This window comes from Zeugodacus cucurbitae, chromosome 6, assembly GCF_028554725.1.
Source record: "Zeugodacus cucurbitae isolate PBARC_wt_2022May chromosome 6, idZeuCucr1.2, whole genome shotgun sequence".
In the NCBI taxonomy this organism is placed as follows: domain Eukaryota; kingdom Metazoa; phylum Arthropoda; class Insecta; order Diptera; family Tephritidae; genus Zeugodacus; species Zeugodacus cucurbitae.
The window spans coordinates 56894109-56912387 of NC_071671.1; the positions used below are offsets into that span (position 1 = coordinate 56894109).

The following is an 18279-nucleotide window of genomic DNA, read 5'->3' on the forward strand; positions in this document are numbered from 1 at the left end:
AGTCTTTGTAAAATGCTTATAACCAGACATATTTTTTAATATTTCTTATTTCGTTAGGTGGTAACTCTTTTTATAAAAATGTTTATAGCTAAACAAATTTGAAAATATTCCGTAAATTCTTTTAAAACCCCTTTTGTATGTATGTATGTAGACATTTTTGAAATATTTTCTGTTTTTCTTTTTTGATAGGTGGCAACTATTTTTGAAATATAAGTTATAATTAAAGCTCTCTAGTACCTTCCGCGAGAATTTTAATAATTTTTAAGCCTTGCCAAATTTATAAGAAATTATTCATTACTAGGTGGCAACTCTGTAGGCAAATTATGTTTAACTGAAAGTTTTATCAAATTCTAAACCCAGGAGGTCTCTCTTATTATATGTCTAAAAGTTTGTAATAACTTACATATCTTTAAGTTTAAGGATAGGTGGCAACTCTATTCGAAAATTTTAAAATCAGTTCTCTAAATATTTCTTAAAATTCAACTTTTTAAACAACATTTAATTAAATTCCACTACATTTATGATAATTTTACTTTCGTTCTCTTCACTTTTTATCCACTTCTTTGATCATAAATTTACTTAATTTTAAAAATCCCCCCTTTGTACTCACCTCAGTAACGCCAAATCATATTCGAAAGTTCTCGCATCGAATTGTGGATGAGAAGCTACAATTTGTACGCGTCGCTCCTGATAGCCGTAAGGTTCCTCCTCTTCCGCCAGATCGTATTCGCCCATGCGCAGCAAGAGATCAGATGGTGGTACACTGAAAGCGTTAATTTTATGTGTTTAGATTTTCCTCTTAATTATCAAATTAATTAATTATTTACTTTTCCACGCAATGCGCCGCTGTGATGGCCCAATTCTCATTCAGCAACGCCGCGCCACATTTATGCAGATAAGTCGACGTGCGCCACTGTCGCAGCGATATCTGCCATGGCCAACGTCCGAAAGCGGCATTCGAGCCACCCACAATACGCGGTTCGGGGAACATGCGACGACCGCAAACTGGAAATAAATAATGAAATAATGTTTAGATTGGATTTGCTAACAAATGAATGGAAAATTATAAATATTAATTCTTAATGAATCCTTCCAGCATCCAATATGTTTAATTCGAGGCTTTGGTAAAGGATTCTGAACCGGAAGAATGGAAAAATCATTTTATATAAAAATAAAAAATACAAATTGTTTAAAATCCTCGAGATCTTTATTGTAGTCAATATCAACAAGCTATTGAAGGAATTCTTAAATACAGATATTTCTTGATTATTGTCTTACAGGCCAGTAATTTCAAAATGAACACATTGGCTCATTGTTTAGAACTAAGTTTCCTAGAGAATGACTGTAAACCTAGGTGGTTTTAGGAATGTGACAAAGTGCTATTTAAATTGCAGAGTGTGTGTTGATAAAAATCGTCCGCATAGTCTCAAGGCTCTCTCATATTCTAGAGCAGTAAGTGTCTACTATGGTTCGCTTACTAAGGGCTTTATTGATCCATACTTTTTTTTTATTAAAGATGTTTCTCTAATTGTTGACATCCCATAATCTTTTAATTGGTAAATGTTTCCATTCTGGCCTTAAACCATAACTTTAAGGAAACAAGGCTAATGTCATCTAGATCTTGTGTCATCAGCATATATGGATGTTCTTCAAAAGATCGGTAGAAAAGTACGTGACTCGATTTCCACTCGAGCATACGTAAAAATTATTTTTCTTTATGGTTTGTAGAAAATAGAGAGCACTATATAATAACGGCATGAGACGGCTATTGATATGATAGTTATGAACCCACGCCAAAGAGCGCAATCCTAAAATAAAATAGTTTCGTATAGATATTCAAACTGCAGAGATTCTCATCCAGAGTCACGATTTGTACAGGAATTAAGTTTTAAATATACATATGTCGGTCGTTGGTAACTGTAAGCAACATTGACGTCGGAAAGGCAGCGGGTTGGTAGTCCATGGTACATCTGCGCAAGAGCGCTGGACATACAGACTACGTATGAGCTCGCCAAGCGCTGGTCCACAACCAGCACCTGTGCAGTGGCAAAGACCTTTTGGTTCGCTGTGGAGCGTAAAAGGTCCTTTGAACTGCTTTCTCTTAGCAAGGTCGATCTCTGCGCGATCATTTGTGTGCTTACTGGACATTGTCCACTGGACACCCATGCGTTGAGACTTGGGATCTTGGCAGATGCAAGTTGCCAAAGCTGTTTGGTGGAAGGCGAGGTGGAATCATCTAAGCATTTCCTTCTCCACTGTCCAGCTTTTACCAGACTGAGATTGAAACCCCTTGGAAGGCCCACCTTCGGCGATTCTAGCGGAATGGCGAGAATCGACATTAGCCGACTAAAGAAATTTGTAACCGATTCCAAGGGTTTTGCTGAATCTTAAGGGTCTTTGATCCATCAGGAGTTTATTAGTATCACAAGGGACAGGCTCAAAACTGTCTAAGTGAGATCTAAATATGGCCGAAAGCAATTTTCTCCGAAATTATTCACAATGTCTAGGATTTGGAGGTTTCTTCAATGTAAATGCTATAGAACTTCCAATAAAATTATATTGAGCGTTTCTCTAGATATGCTATACTAAATCATTGTATTGCAAATAAAATAGGTTTATAGTTTCATATAATAGTTAAATTTAAGATTATACTCTATTAGAATTTTTTTATTAGCTACAGTATCCATATTAAAGTCGAATAGACCATAATGGACCCAACTATATTACCCTATAAAAAATAAAAGATATTAAGTCAGCATAAAAGCCACTTGATATCCCTATAGGGGTCGTATAAATGCAATTTGCAATACTTCCATTTGACCTGTTTCCACAAATACCAAATCTTCATATGCACTCACATGCAGATATACATACACAGGTCCAAGTAGATACATGCTGCCATATTAATGTCTTTGCTGAGTTTGAACAACATTTCAGCATGCAGCATGTGGCATGCCACAGCAAGCTTATTTATGTCATATGAACATGGCTGTGTATGTAAGTATGTGTGCAGGTGCATGCTGCAGAGGCCAAAATGTCGACAGAAAATGCAGACAAGCGCACTGTAGTAAACCGTTGCCATTTTCATAATCAATTAACCTTATCTGCGGCATTAACGCTGGCAACCGTACACCATAGCCTGGTTTACAGTTAACGCGAAGGAGCGCCGATAAATGCGCTAAAATTCAGAAGTAAGAAAGAAGAAAAATCAAATTTTTTAATTTGCTTACAGGCGGCTCTTGCTCATGCTGATTTTGCAGACACGCCGCTTGAATTTTCTGCAATTTCTATAAGTGCGTGCGTGAGTGCGTGCCACCGGCGATTTTTGTGCCACAAATGGCGCGACTTGCGGGTCAAATGTGCGTATAACTCACGCGATTTTAAATTTTCAACATTTTTTTGCGAGCAATGTAATATACTACAGTGGCGAGGAACTGAGTACGCGTGATTTTGCATCCACAGCGTCTATTTAAGGCATGCCCCAATGGCTGAGCGCAACATCGCCGCTGTCTTAAATGACCAACAGCGCGATCGTCAGGCAATCAACGCAATGCAAGCAAATGTCTGACTGACCGATTTGTGTTTTAAGGCAATTATCTTGATGCAAGACGACCGCCAGCTGTGTGTGTTGAATGGCCACAGAGCTTATTGCCTCGAGTTAAACACACACACACACACACACACGTCTCGCATGTGAGATAGCCGTGTAATCGTGAAATATTACATACATGCATATATACATACAGATACTCAATCGTTTACAAGTTGGATTGTGACTTTAATGATTGCGTCTCTGCGCAGTCGCACCATCCAACCAAACCATCGCTGCAGCAAGTTACATTCGTGCAACGTCGTTGCTGGAACAGGTTGAGTGTGGAGTATAGCAAATAGTTGTTTACGATGGTCTCTGCATATGGTCATGTGCAAGACTGCAGCGGCCAAAGTCAAGGTTTATTGGACCAACTTCATATCTATATGTATATATGGAACTTGCAGCTATTTTGGCTTGCAGATTTGCTTGTGCTATTACATTTATTTGCCTAGCGGTCTTTGGCATTGATTTGCTTTATGAAGAATAAAATTTATAGTTTTTGGAGGGTCATACAAACTGCGGGCGGATATTAAACAAACTGTGTAATTAAAAAATATTTCTTTCTACTTTTTTTATTTTTAATATTCAGAAATGAGTATATCTATATTATAAATTGTATATTTGTATAGTAAGGTTAACGTATTTATTTTAAAGTGGCAATACGTCTTCTAATATTTTCATGAACTTTCCTTATTGAACTGATATTGACAGTTGTCTTGTCAGTGCTGTGGTTTTAGAATGGTTGTCGGTTGGAAGTTTTAGAATTATCTGTTTCAATTGTTCTTAAAATAGCAGTCTGAATCTTTAGTAATCTCTTACGAATTAAATTTCGCTGCTATGTATAAAGGACTACAGAGTTCGTATCTGGCAATACTATACATCTTTGAAAGGTCTTGATAACCTACAAAACGACGCTATGTATGATTTGGATATTGCGTTCAACAGTTATGAGCGTGTAAACATGGAGTTCACTACCGCCAAAATTCGAGCTATTTTAAAGTTTTCCTTCGTTAAAGGACAAAACGATAGAAAACGTTCCGTGAGATTAATGGTGTTTTGAGGGATGATACTCTATTACTTGGAACTGCGGAGGAATGGTTTCGTCGATTCAGAGCGGGTGAAAACGACACCATGGATAAGCCAGCCGGGGGAAGACCTCTGACGACGAATAACAATCAAATCATGGAAAATATCGCGTTAGACCGGTATGTGGCATCTCGCGACATCGCCCAGGATATGGGAGTTAGTCACCAATTCACTTTAAACCATCTGCAGATGGCTGGATACACAAAATGGTTTAGTGCATGGGTGCCGCGACGATAAATGATTCACATACGTCAAAATCAAGCGAAAACGGTCGTGGTCTAAGTATGGTGGTTCGTCCGAAACATTGGCCAAGCCGGACTTGACGGCCAGGAAGGTTTTGCTGTACGTTTGGTGGGATTGGAAGGGAATCATCCACTATGAGCTGCTCCCATATGGCCAGACGTTTAATTCTACCACCTACTGCGAACAACTGGACCGCTTGAAGCAGGCGATCGACCAGAAGCGTCCAGAATTGGCCAACAGGAAGGGCGTAGTGTTTCACCAGGACAACGCCAAACCACATACATGGTTGATGATTCGTCAGAAGCTACGGGAGCTCGGATGGGAGGTTTTATCGCATCCACCATATATCCCGTATATAGCGCCAAGTGATTACCACCTGTGGCTCTCTATGGCCAACGCTCTTGGTGGTATAAAGTTGAACTCCAAAAAGACTTGTAAAAAGTGGCTGTCCGAGTTCTTCGCAAATAAGGAGGGGGGACTCTACGAGTAGGGTATTATGACTTTTCTGTCTAGATGGAAACAGATTATCTGCCGAAACGGCCGTTCACTGTAACACTTTTTATAAAGCATTGAATAAAGAGCACAAAAGCGGAAGGTAGATACATATTTGTCATTAAAAGTTCAACCTCATTATTTAAAGTCAACCTCATAATTTCCATTAGTTTTCTATAAATTGTTCATATATCCATTTCGTCATTGCTTACAATATCTCAAGTAAAATTTTCATGAAAAGTGAATGAGAGACAAATTCCTCATCATACCTAAGCAGTTTCACGGTGAAACTTTTTTCGATAGAACGGAATTCATATCAATTTCCAGTAGCTTAAATGGGGTTAAATGAAGCACGCTTACATGTGGCGCCACTAGAATGGATTTAACAAATCTCTTACCACAGCCAATTAACTGCAAAGGAAAATTAAGTCAGACGCCACACGAAATCAAGCCTCTTTATTTACCCATTATGTATAAATTTTTATGTACGGTTGGCATGTGGCATAAGAAACTTGTTCCACCTGCAGAGCCAAATGTTTCTTAAGCAAAAACAAGAACAAGAGTCAACCAGCTAGCAGAAAGAAGCACAAATATAGGAGTGCCTAAATGAATGTAACCTGTAATTTTGCTACCAGCAAAGTCAAAAATAAACGTCGACAACAACAAATACAACATTATCGGCTGCACCTTGAGTCCTCATAGCCATCCATTGTAGCAGCAGCGACTTCTTGCAACACAGTGGCGCTGCAGTGCAAAAGTACCAAAGTGCAAGCGCGCAGCTAAGCTTCGTGCGCCACGAAATGCCACAAGCGGAAGCGCCAACAACAATGTACGAAAATAGAAGAACATGGCACGTTTTGCACAAAAATAAAAAACACAAAAAATTAACTATAAGTAGACTCATCATAGTACATGCGTTTTTACAGCATGTGCTTGCCTGGTCGGGCATTCGTTCGTGTGGCACATGATTGTTGCATGAATCGCTCGTAAATAGAGTGAAGTGCCGCACGTTTGCTCATCGCGACCTTGATGTGGACCTTCAAACCGTTCTATTTGGTAGTAGAAAATCGAGGCTGCCCAAGAAGTCAGTGACCCAGCTTTGAGCTGAAGCGCTTTAAAAGCGCCGTGTTTCCATACACTCATTGCATTCGCGAGCGCATACTCATCGCACGAATTTCCTGTCGCACTGTTTGACTCACTCAAATGTCAACTCAAATTATGCGCATTTCGAAAAGAAGTAAATTAATTTTGTTGTCATTTGCGGTAAATGTGCTTTACGAGTGCTTCACTTTCGTAAGCGGCTTTTCTGACGAAATCAAAATGATTTCCTTGTTGTACCTTGTGCCCTATTGTTCGTGACTAAGTGCATTCTTTGTGCTTGTTTAACCATGATTGAAGCAAAGAAACGGATACGAACAGCAGATTATTGAACTTTGCTTTTATTTTGACGGTACATATAGCTAGATATCGGATGTAGCTCTCAAGAAATTTAAGTTACTCTTTTTCGGTCGACATTTTTAAATATTTAAAACGAATAAGGTCGTAAAGGTGGAATATCACCAGTTTAATCTCATATAATTGCAACTAACGGGCAAATAAACACTTTTAAACTCCAGCGCCACCTGGCGTATAAGTTGAATATCACGTATAGTTACAAGCTTAGGTAGCTCTCATATCATCGCAGTAGATATCCTATTCCTAGAATATATTTGATAAGAAATTGGTATTCAGTAGTCCATAAGCCTTATTCAAATTCAACCGAAAGTCAATTACAAACTATTTAACACTCAGCACCATCTACCGATAACTTTTAGTGGAAAATATTGTGTAACAAATGTATGTTGAAAAGTTGAGACAAATCGAATTAGAATCAGCTGTTGAGCAATATTTATTGGAATGCTGGATTGAAAGATCTTCATAAAAAGGTATAAAAGAAAGTAATTTTCAACAGAAACAAGTTTAAGCAAGATTTAGTTCGTCCTCACGGCCCTGAAAATCTCAAAATAGTCTCTATCTATAGAATATAGAACCATTTATCTCGTAAATATCTGTTATAGTATTCATTTATTGCGAATTAAGACCAGGAAAAAACAGTTTTTGAAATATTTTGACACCAACGCCATCTAGCCATGATTTTGGATCTAAATTTGCCTTAATTAATTTTAATGTGCCCTTAAATGCATGAAGTACCATATATGGTACATGCGATTCAAAGCAATTATGGCTTCATAATTCGATCAAATTAATCCCTATCGCAGTTTGGCGTTATTTAAAAATTACCGCAGTTTTCTGAAGTTTGACAGTGACCTAATGAAATGGTCAGAAGTCTTCATATTGGAGACTGAACTCATGCATTAAAGGGTTACATCTTTCGCAAAGATGGGATTTTTAGAATAAGATTATTAAAAACGTGATTTTTGGTAGAGCAAATCTACATATGAAAGAGAAATCAGCTAATCGATTGGCTACGAAGCAAGACGAGTTCATAGTACTATGAAATTCCATGAACAAATTTTCATTATCAAAATTCATTATTACTCACTTTGTCTGTAATCCATGCCCTCCAACGAGTTCACCGGCGCCGATGTCGAAGATGACAAAGTGCCATTGAAATCCTCAGTGCTGTAATCGGTGGTGCCAAAGATACCACTGCCAGTGGTGGAGAAACCTTCGGTACTCTGCTCGGCGCTAGTTGTTGACGACGATGTCTCCTCCACCAATTCAATAGGTGCCTCAGTGGTTGTTGTTGTGGTGGTGGTAGTAGTTGTTGAAGTGGTTGTTGTTGACGGTATCGTAGGCTTAGGTTTGGGTTTCGGCGTTGTTGTTGTCGTAGTTGTGGTGGTGCTTGTACTGCTCGGTGTAGATATCGTACTTGGTGCGGGACTCTCCGTTGTTTTCGTGGGCTTCGGTTTAGGTGGACGTGTACTCATCACCGACGATGGTCTTTCCGGTTTGGGCATAATTGAGGTTATGTTGCTCATTATTTCACTAATACTGGTTGAAACGGATATCATGGTGCTGGTGATGGGTGGCGATGACGTGGTGAAAGCTGGCAACAAAAAAATAAAAATTTAATAATTATAAAAAAGAGAAAATTAGTTTGTGTGGAAACGATTTATCACCACTTTTCTAACTTACCTGTGGCATTTGTGGTGATTGGTGATTCCGCTGTTTTATTGCTAGCATCTTGCGTGAGCGCGGTTGGTGGTGGACCCCACTCGAAGGTTGCGTTGATGGTCGTCGGCTCGTTGTCTATATTTGTCCAAGTTATCAAACCAGGCGTTGTTGTCGTCAGCTCAAGCATTGGTACCTCGACTTTAGGTGAATCTGTAGTCAAGACTGGCGGTTGTGGTGTGGTACTGCTGATTGGAGCTCTCGTGGTTGTCGTTGAGGTCGTAGTTGTAGTGGTTCTATGAGGCTTTGGTGTTGTTGGCTTCTGCGTAGTTGTTGTTGTTCTTGCTGTTGTTGTTGTGGTGGTGCTCGGCGCTGTTGGTTTCGTGTGGGTTGTTGTGCTACTTGGACGCTTCGTTGTAGTTCTTGTGGTAGTCGGCGCGGCGGTTGTTGTAGAAGTTGTTGGTGCCGGCGATGCTGTTGTAGGTCCAGCGCTGACAAATGGTACCTTCACAATCTCTGCTGTCGGCTGGGGTCGTGGCCTTGGCGCATGTGTCGTTTGCGGTACGGACTCAGCTGGCTTTGGCACCTTGGTTTCTTGCACAGTGGTGGGTAACTCGTCATTACTTATGGTTGTAGCCGGTGTTGGTGTTGGACGGCGATGTGTTGTTGCCACCGGCCTACTGCCAGTTGTGGTGACATTTAGTAAAATCGGTTTCACCGCTTCGTTGGTGTCGGCATCCACTGGCCGTCTGGTCGGCTTAGCGCTCGACGTGGGGCGTGGCTTCGTCTGCGGCGGTTTCCGACTTGTCGTCGGTCGACGCGTAATCAAGGGTCTCGGACGCGTAGTAAATCTCTCAGCTGGTTTCAGGGTGGTGGTTACATATTGTGTAGGTACTTCGGTGGTTGTTGGACGTGGTCGATAACGATTCGTAGTATGTACCGGCCGTTGTGTGGTCGTCACTTCATCTGACTTTATATTACTCTCCGTTCCCGATGGCGTAGTGGTCTCTACAATCTGGAAAGTAAAGAATTTCGGTGGCTGCGTGGTGACTTCCACACGTGTATCCAATTGAGTTGCGGTCGTGGTGAGTACAGGTCTCGTAACTGTAGTTTTGCGTCGTGGTGGCTTTATTGTTGTTGGTGCAACAGTTGGCTTCGCCGTGGTACGCACCACAAACTGTGACGTCTTGTGTGTTGTATGCACTGCTGGACGTTTTGGCGCAGTTGTTGTAGTCAGCTTAACTGGTTTTGTTGTGTTCGTTGTTATGATTGGTGTTGTATCGCCCTTATCGCTGTTGCTGATGCTGCTACTGCCATTAGCGCCGTGTATGGGACTGTTTTGTTGCAGATAACTTTGTGTTACATTCCTCACCGTTTCGCTAATACTATTGCTGCTACTTTGTACTGTGTGGTGTGGGCCGAGAGTGGTGAGTTTGAACAGTGTGCTAGTGGGTAGTGTGGTCGACTCGTGTGGAAAGTGTGAAATTGTGTTTTGATCGATGCTATTATCGCTGATTTCGGGCGCGAAGAGAGCAGCGTCATCCTGGAGGAAATGAAATGAGAACAGTAACATATAAATAAAAATATATGACGAAAGAATTTTAGGAATGAACCTTTCTATGCCTAATTTGTTTAACAATTTAATTGAATAAAATAAAAATGAGGAAATATTTCCCAATTATGAGCAAAATGTCCATTGCTTGAGAAATCATTTAATATAATTACTTAATTACGAAAGTATTACAGAAGTATTCAATACGTTTTTGCATTGCCAAATGTGAAAAATGGTGAAACGCAGGCAACATAAGTCCAAAATTAAAATTAATTGACATGAATTTGAATTAGAATTAGAATTAGAATTAGAATTAAAATTAAAAGTGAAATTGAAATTAAAATTAAAATTAAAATTAAAATTAAAATTAAAATTAAAATTAAAATTAAACTTAAAATTTTAAATTAAAATCAAAATTAAAATTAAAATTAAAATCAAAATTAAAATTAAAATTAAAATTAAAATTAAAATTAAAATTAAAATTAAAATTAAAATTAAAATTAAAATCAAAAATTAAAATTAAAATTAAAATTAAAATTAAAATTAAAATTAAAATTAAAATTAAAATTAAAATTAAAATTAAAATTAAAATTAAAATTAAAATTAAAATTAAAATTAAAATTAAAATGTGAATAATTCGAATTTTAAATTTTTTATTAAAAAAAAAATTCCTTAGCAAATCTACATTGGAAAAATCGAAGTTCTATAATTTGTAATATTTCTTAAGTTTTATCTTAAGTGGTATTATTAGAATTACAAGTTTTTCTTTCAAAAGTATTGTCCTAAGTTTTTACTGTTCTCAGTTCTCAGTTAAGTTCTTTAAAATTTTGTTAAGTCCTTAAGTATATTTTTAAGTTCTTAAATATTTCGTTAAGTATTAAGTCTTAAGTTGTCTTCTAAAAGTAATTTCAATACTCGATTATTCGATTACATTTTGATTACTTCAGTGTTTATTAAAGTAATTCAAGGCTTATTCTACACTCACCTTCAGCTGACAACATGAACCAAAATAGAAACGATCAATGCACGTGCCCAAATGTGTGCCATTCTGTTTAATACAATCGATGGCGAACATACAAACACCCGAGCGTCCAGACTTGCGTACAATGCAGGGTAAATGTCGTATATTACGACCTGATTGAACTGAAAAAGACAAAAAATAAAACAAAATTTAATACAAATATTTCAATAAGCAGCATAATATGCTAAAATTTACAAAAATATTCATTGATCATTTCCAAAAAAAAAAAATAAAAAAATATTTTATTTAAAAAAATTCTTAAAAAGTGTGAATAGACGAAATTAAAAAGTAATAAAAATATTTTTATTAAAATTTCAGTAGTGAATAATCGCAATAACACACATTTTTATATGCAAATTAATTTCTTTAACGGTGAATCGCTTTGACTGCTAATTCACCATTTTTGTTGTTATTTTATTTATTTTTTTCTTACGTTGTCTATATCCAAACATAACCCACTTTTTAATTCTAAACAAACACAAAAGTCTATGCAAATTTACGCACACAATATGCCAACGCTTGTTGTTGTTGTTGCTGCTATATTTGTAATATTCTCATATTTACATTTCACGCATTTTGTTGTTGTTTTTTTTTTTGATTTGCGACTTCAACAATTTCCGTTGCTTCGCGCTACAACTCGCAACGACGGACGCCTTCAATTTCAACGCCAATTTGAGTAAACCGTTAGCTATGTATGTGTGTGTGTGTGTGTTTAAGCTGTTTGAACCGTTAGCATAAGTGAAAATGAACGAAGCAATCAAAGAAAGAACGCATGAAAGTGTCTAAAAGATTCACCAAACCATCAACTGCGAGCGAATTAAGTTGGAATGATGGGCGAAAGAAGCACCCAGCGTTAGAATGTCGCATTGAGTTGTACAACAACATATAGTTATGTGTGTGATTGTTGTTGTTGTTGCCAAAAATATATAATTTATGAATTGTTGAAGAATTTATTAGAGTTCTTACAGGGCTTGTGTGTATTAATATTTTTATTACTTTTTATTTTTTTATTGTAACTGTTTTGAAAAGTACTCTTCTGTGCGTGTGTGTGTGTGTTGCAAGTGCCTTAAGTGTCGGCGATAATTTTAAAGACATAAATATGTACATATGTATATATAACTGATTCGTTATAGTCACGCAAAACATGAAAATATCGTGACACACTGCCGTCATTATGAACAGCAGCAGTAACAGCTTGAGGAGGAAGAGAAAGATAAAGAGCGACATGCAACATATTGACGTTAACTTCTACAATTATTGTTGTTGTTGGCAGTTAGCAATAAATTGAGTTGTTCCAGCGCGTCTTCGATGAGTAAGAACTTTTTTCGCCTTTCATTTCATTTCAGTTGGTCGGCAATCGAACGGTAAATGGATTGAACTACTGCTTGGCTTTCATTAAGACATATCTACCTGTGTATGTGTGCGTTATAAATCTGTGTCATTAGAAGCAATAATAATAATAGCACGCATTGTGTGCTTGTGATGTAATTATCCGCAATTCTTTCTTGTAGAAATATATATGTACCATAGGTATTTCTTGAACCATTATAAAAGACTTAAGCAACGAACTTGCTGTGTTCGCTGGCTGTTGATGTGGTAATTAGAAGAAAGTACTGCTCGGTATTATGAAACTGTTTCTTAGTTATGACAGCGCAAATTGTGTGTTATTATGTCGCAGGTAATCAATTTTTCACACACAAATATCTTAAAAATTGATGGAAAAGTGGCTGTTGCGCAATAATATTATTTTTGTTGTTTGTGGTGTGAAAAGTAGTTTTGTGGTAATTAAGAATTTTTTTTGGGAATTGAATCATAATTAAGTTAATAATTTACTTTAGATATTATTATGTGGCGCCATTTAAGATAAAATGGTATGCTTTATTTTATCAAACAATTTTAGCTATATTTAAAAATTTCAAGATTTTTATAAAAAAAAATAATAATTTAATTAAGTTTCTTCAAAAGAAAGGAAAACACTTAAATTACTAATTAAATTTTGAAATTTTTGTGTATTATAGAAATATTTTAGGCTTAAGGGTGAAACAGTTGGTGAGACAGGTTTGCCAAATCAATTTTTAATTGAAGTAAAAAAATTAAAAAGGAATGAAGCTAAGTTTGGCTGAAAACTTTACGTTTATAAATAAAATAAAACTTGATTACGACCTATAATCTTTTGTGCCCCTTGCCTTTCTCTCTGATTATGAAGGCGTTGGGAACGCTCAGAGTTCGACTCCCTAGTGCGAGCTTGTATATTTCTAATATTTTGTTCTTCAAGCCGCTGCACACGCTCCGTACTCGACACTCAAGCGCGTACTTTGGAGGTTTTGAAATTGTGTTCAGCAAGCAGCTGCGAGCGCTATTTACTCGACTCTCTGGCATATGCGAAGAGAATGACTTGCAAGACGATTTTCAGTTTCATATTAAGAATGTCAATCACAGAGTCTTTTTGATACCCTCGCATGGAAACTATTGCCAGAAAGTTGAGATTCTAGCAATAAATATAGCCTATTTTACTCGGGATGGATGTAGCTTTCCAATGGTGAAAGAATTTTTGAAATCGTCACAGTAGTTTTTGAGTTTATTCATTAGAAACATACATACAAATATTTTCTCTTTATAATAGTAGTATAGATGAAATGGGCTTACATTAATCATAAATATCAAATAATGAAATGAAATCTACACAAGTTGAAGATTTTTGAAAGGGGTTAGGTTTGTACATAGTTCTGAGAGAGATTGACACCCATCGTTATAAGCTATTGTACATTAGTTAAAATCGGGAAAAATATGTGTGAATAAATTGTAAATATGGCGTTGCCATCTGATTGAAATGATAAAAAATAATTTTAAGAAAAATTCTATATGGTCTGTATTTCACTAAAATATATACAAAGCACCAAAAATGGTCTTTAGATATTGCTGAATATGTTTTTTGATAGACATTGGCTGAATAAATGGAATTTTGTTTCAGATAACTCAATAAGCACTTTTTCAATTTTATATTAGATTCGATTATTAGTTTCAGTCAAGAGTTTCCTTTCATAATAAAGAGTATTTCATGGATTTAATGCTTTGAAGTTATAAAACCCTTTCTAGGAGATTTTCAAAAATTGAAAACACATCGCCTTCATGACAGAGAGTTTTAAAACGCACTATCGATGATTAGTATAGTATTTATTTGTGAAATCAATTGATCTACATATTGCTGGACAATAGATACTTAAGTTAAAAGTCTTCCGGTCTTCGATACAAAAATTACTTTGAAACAATACTTTCTATATTTCTATTTACCAATGAGCACTTGTATATTATACCTTCTGTACAACCAACAATTGTTTGCAGTAATTACTCAAATACATATTCGTACAGAACCGTTATTTAATACTAACTCTGCGAATGCATACCTACAAACACTAAGCATTTTCAAGGAATATTCATACTCTCATAATTTGTCTCAACTGACCTAAAAAAATATAAATATCCATCAAATACTTCACAGTTTCTTTCTCCACATTTCATTTTGCTTAATTGCTCAAATACATTCTTACATATAATTTTAATCGCGTGACCACTATGAGCAACAACTTAGCATTTAGCATATTTTCTGTGGAAATATTTTACTCTTCTAAGATTTTTGCATCTGCATTTGTTCTTACCAGTAATTGCATAATATACATTCTAAGAAGAATTCTTTGCCAATTCACCACATTGATGTTGAGCTGCCTCATGTAGCATGCTGTATGCAATTAACCACATATATGTATGTGCGCATATCATCAACAAAATGCGGCCGCAGAATGGCAATTGGGTCAGTAAGATTCCACTGCTAATGCCAAAACCACAATGCAAACTTAATCGTTGGCGAATTGGATTTATTGCTTCGCATAGAGGAAATAAAAAAAAAATTAAATTAAAATAATTGATAAACTGAGTAAAATTGCTAAATAGAATACAATTTTTTAGATGTAAAATATATTTTACAACAAGTAAGGAATGGTTAAGTTCGGGTGCAACCGAACATTTTATACTCTCGCAATTTACTGCTATATTTTTATTAAGAAAGCACACAATTTGACCCATATATTCGGCGTAAATATATTTCACATATTAACGATTTATAAGCTATTAAGCTCATCGTATTTTTGAAAAATAAGGGAAGTTATGACCCGATTTTAACTTTTTCTGGTACAGAGACACACTATTAGAAGAAAAATATTTCCTCTGAAATAAATTAAGATACCTGAGAGATTTACCGAAATTTTCGGTGAAAAATTATCATGGGGAACTGAGTTATTCGTATTCGATATCCGGGGCATTGAAAAGTTATAGTTCGATTTCGACAATTTTTTCACAAGTGATGCCACAGATCATAATACAGTATTTGTGTAAAACATTCGGATTTTGACTCGTCTCGTCAAACTCGTTTAGTTTTATGACTTACAAACAACCGTTATGTGAACAAAACTATAATACTCTCTTAGCAACTTTTGTTGCGAGAGTATAAACAATGCCATAGACAAGTTTGCCTACAACTTCCATTTCTTAAAATTCCTTAAAAGCTTTTTCTTGTTCAAACCCAGAACCCAGACAATTCTTGTTGCGTGTGTAGCGTCCCAAACCAACAAAAAAAAAAACTCCATAACATGTCATAACAGAATTCGTTCTAATGCTCTTCACGAAATGTAGGTTAATCCGTACGTGCTTTCGTGGTCACTGGCGTTTGCGACAGCTTAGCTATGGATTACAAGCGGATTAAATGTCAACGGCTGCGCATCATAGTAATTATTTTTTTGAGCTATTCAGAAAATATTGTTAATATTTTAAAAATATGCTCAGAAATTACGGTACTTTTGCTGAATACAGAGTTCTTGAAATTTTTTTTTAATTTTTTTGATTTTTTTTTATTTTGCCAAATTATTGATACTTTTTGAATGAGAACTTTGTAAGCGAGCACTAAAATATCAAAATGGTAATTAATAATGTAAGCGGGACTATTTTTTCCTAATAAAATAAATTTGATTATAAAGTAAGCACCATAATTTGTTAGTATCATAGTGAATATTTTTTGAAATTCAATATCAAATACCTTGAGAAAATTTTTACTTAAGTTGATCATTCTCTTGGTACTCGTTTACAAATAGCCACTTGCTAATTAATCACAACACTTCCATAAAACCTCAATAAAACCACTCAGCGCTGCTTAATTGCCGCACCATTAATCAGTGAATTACCCTACAATGAACTTTTCTTTTTATTTACGCTTAAAATATAGGTCTCTATAAACCAATTAAGCCACAAAATCCCAAAAAAAATAAGGAACCAACACATATTTCCCTTTCACTTGCTTCTCGTGTTGATTGTTGTTGCTCGAAAGCCAATTACTCATTCCTGCCACAAAAGTGGTGCATGCGGTGACCACCAACATTCACCACCTTAAATTAGATTCATCCGATTTCTTTATACACAAATCAAAGATAGAGCTATTCTCACTTGCCAACGTTTGTCGGCGCGTTCGAGTCAATTACTTGAATGCAATTATCTGATCACTTTCATGAAAGATTTTTCATCAACTTGATTTCCTTTTGATCTGATCTTTTTTTCTCGTCTTTTTTTGATTTTCCTTTGCTTTTCCCCCACTTTGGTGCTTGTGTGTGCGTGTGTGTGGACAGTCGTGATTTGTGTTTGGCCGCCGTTGGCCGACTGTGGCAACGAGGTCGCGCGCTCGCAACAAGCTTTTGTTGTAAAGAAAAGCTATAAAAGAACACAGACTGTGGCTGTTGATTATGGACAAACGCGAGTTGCCCGCATCACAACTCTTAAGCTTGTTGTTGTTAGCTGTTAGTGGCTTGTGATGTTGCCCATTTTTATAGCAACATTCTCTTCGTTTGTTGTTATTGCTGAACTGCCTGTTCACTGCTGACCTCAATTGCTTTTGATCGCCTAATAGGAAAGTATTCGCCATTTCCTCCTTGTTGTGCTGGCGGTTTCACCAACAACAACAACACGCCAAGTTAGTTGGTGTGTCTATTTTATTTTTTGCTTTTTGATTTATGTGATTCTTGAGAATTTCATGTATGTGATTTAGTGATTTTCACTCCGCTACTGCGTTTCTAATTTATCATCAAGCTGCTTGCTGTGTAATTTCTCAGCAATTTCACTGCCTTCCGCTTTACGCATATACAAAATATATGCATTTAATGCCACCGCTGTGCCGCCAAATTATATGAATCAAAATAAATAATTTATAATGAGCAACAGTCGCACACCGGCAACCGGCAACCGACGACCAGCAGCCAGCAAGCAAGGCAACCAGCCGCAGAGGAAGTGTTAATTGCATGTAAATTAATTACTTTTTTATGCGCTTCTTGACCTATATACCAAGTAGATTCTACGCATCCATTGGCTCTCTCATCAAATTGCCATTAATTTGCTGTATCATTGCATGAGTTCGTGACTACGATGGCCTGAGAGTTTTTCTAGATGTGGGCGCTTGCTTGTTGGTATTGTTGTTGCTTTTGTTGTATGTGTATGTCTCAGCAGCGTTTCTGCATCCTTATCATCACTTTCATTTGGTCTTAAAACAGCACTTTTTCTACATTTCAAACCGCAAACACTTGTTTGACTTGAAGCTACTTTCTCAGTTTCGGGTTCGTTGCTTAAGTCTTTCGTTTGTATGTTGGTTGCTGTTGATTGATGTCCGCAGAACAAAATGAAAGTTTTGCATACAAATTAGAAATGTTGGCGGCGTATAAGAAATGTTTCCTGTCACGATTTTTGACATGAATTTTTATTGTGATTTACAACAACAACAAATATACAGAGGTGTCAGCTAAAGCTCATCTTCAAACAAATGACAATTGGGGCGGGGTTTGGAGCGTTTTTTGAGAAGTAATGAGATGGTAATGAGTTGAAAATAAGGCAAAAGTCTTCTCAGACTAATATTAATTTAATTTACAGTATTTATAAAGGGTCAGCAGTCAAAATTGTTAAAAACAAATATTCTTAAACTGCTGAGAATTCAAAAAAATTTAAATTTTTTCTAAAAAAAAACTCCAGTTCCACCCACAATCTGCAACAATTTATTGTCTATTTCCCAAACAAATCATAGACACGACATAGCAACTGACACAACAGACTCAGCCAGTGTGTACGTGAGTGAAAGTGAACCAAATTCTGGAG

General features: G+C 36.4%; 1 protein-coding gene and 1 long non-coding RNA gene across 6 annotated transcripts in view; one reads left to right on the top strand and one right to left on the bottom strand.

The window, feature by feature from the left end:
• LOC114804311 (uncharacterized) overlaps positions 1-18279 on the top strand; it is a 152612-nt gene that overhangs the window by 123101 nt on the left and 11232 nt on the right. The window lies entirely within an intron of this gene.
• Positions 1-18279, bottom strand: part of LOC105214949 (serine proteinase stubble) — a 49152-nt gene that overhangs the window by 2378 nt on the left and 28495 nt on the right. For all 4 annotated transcript variants that reach the window (XM_054234366.1, XM_054234368.1, XM_054234367.1 and 1 more), the window contains 5 exons: positions 11065-11222; positions 8552-10070; positions 7956-8462; positions 828-1005; positions 611-763 (listed from right to left, as the gene is read on the bottom strand). In XM_054234366.1, the coding sequence (XP_054090341.1) occupies positions 611-763; positions 828-1005; positions 7956-8462; positions 8552-10070; positions 11065-11222 (2515 nt within the window). The remainder of the gene's footprint in view (positions 1-610; positions 764-827; positions 1006-7955; positions 8463-8551; positions 10071-11064; positions 11223-18279) is intronic.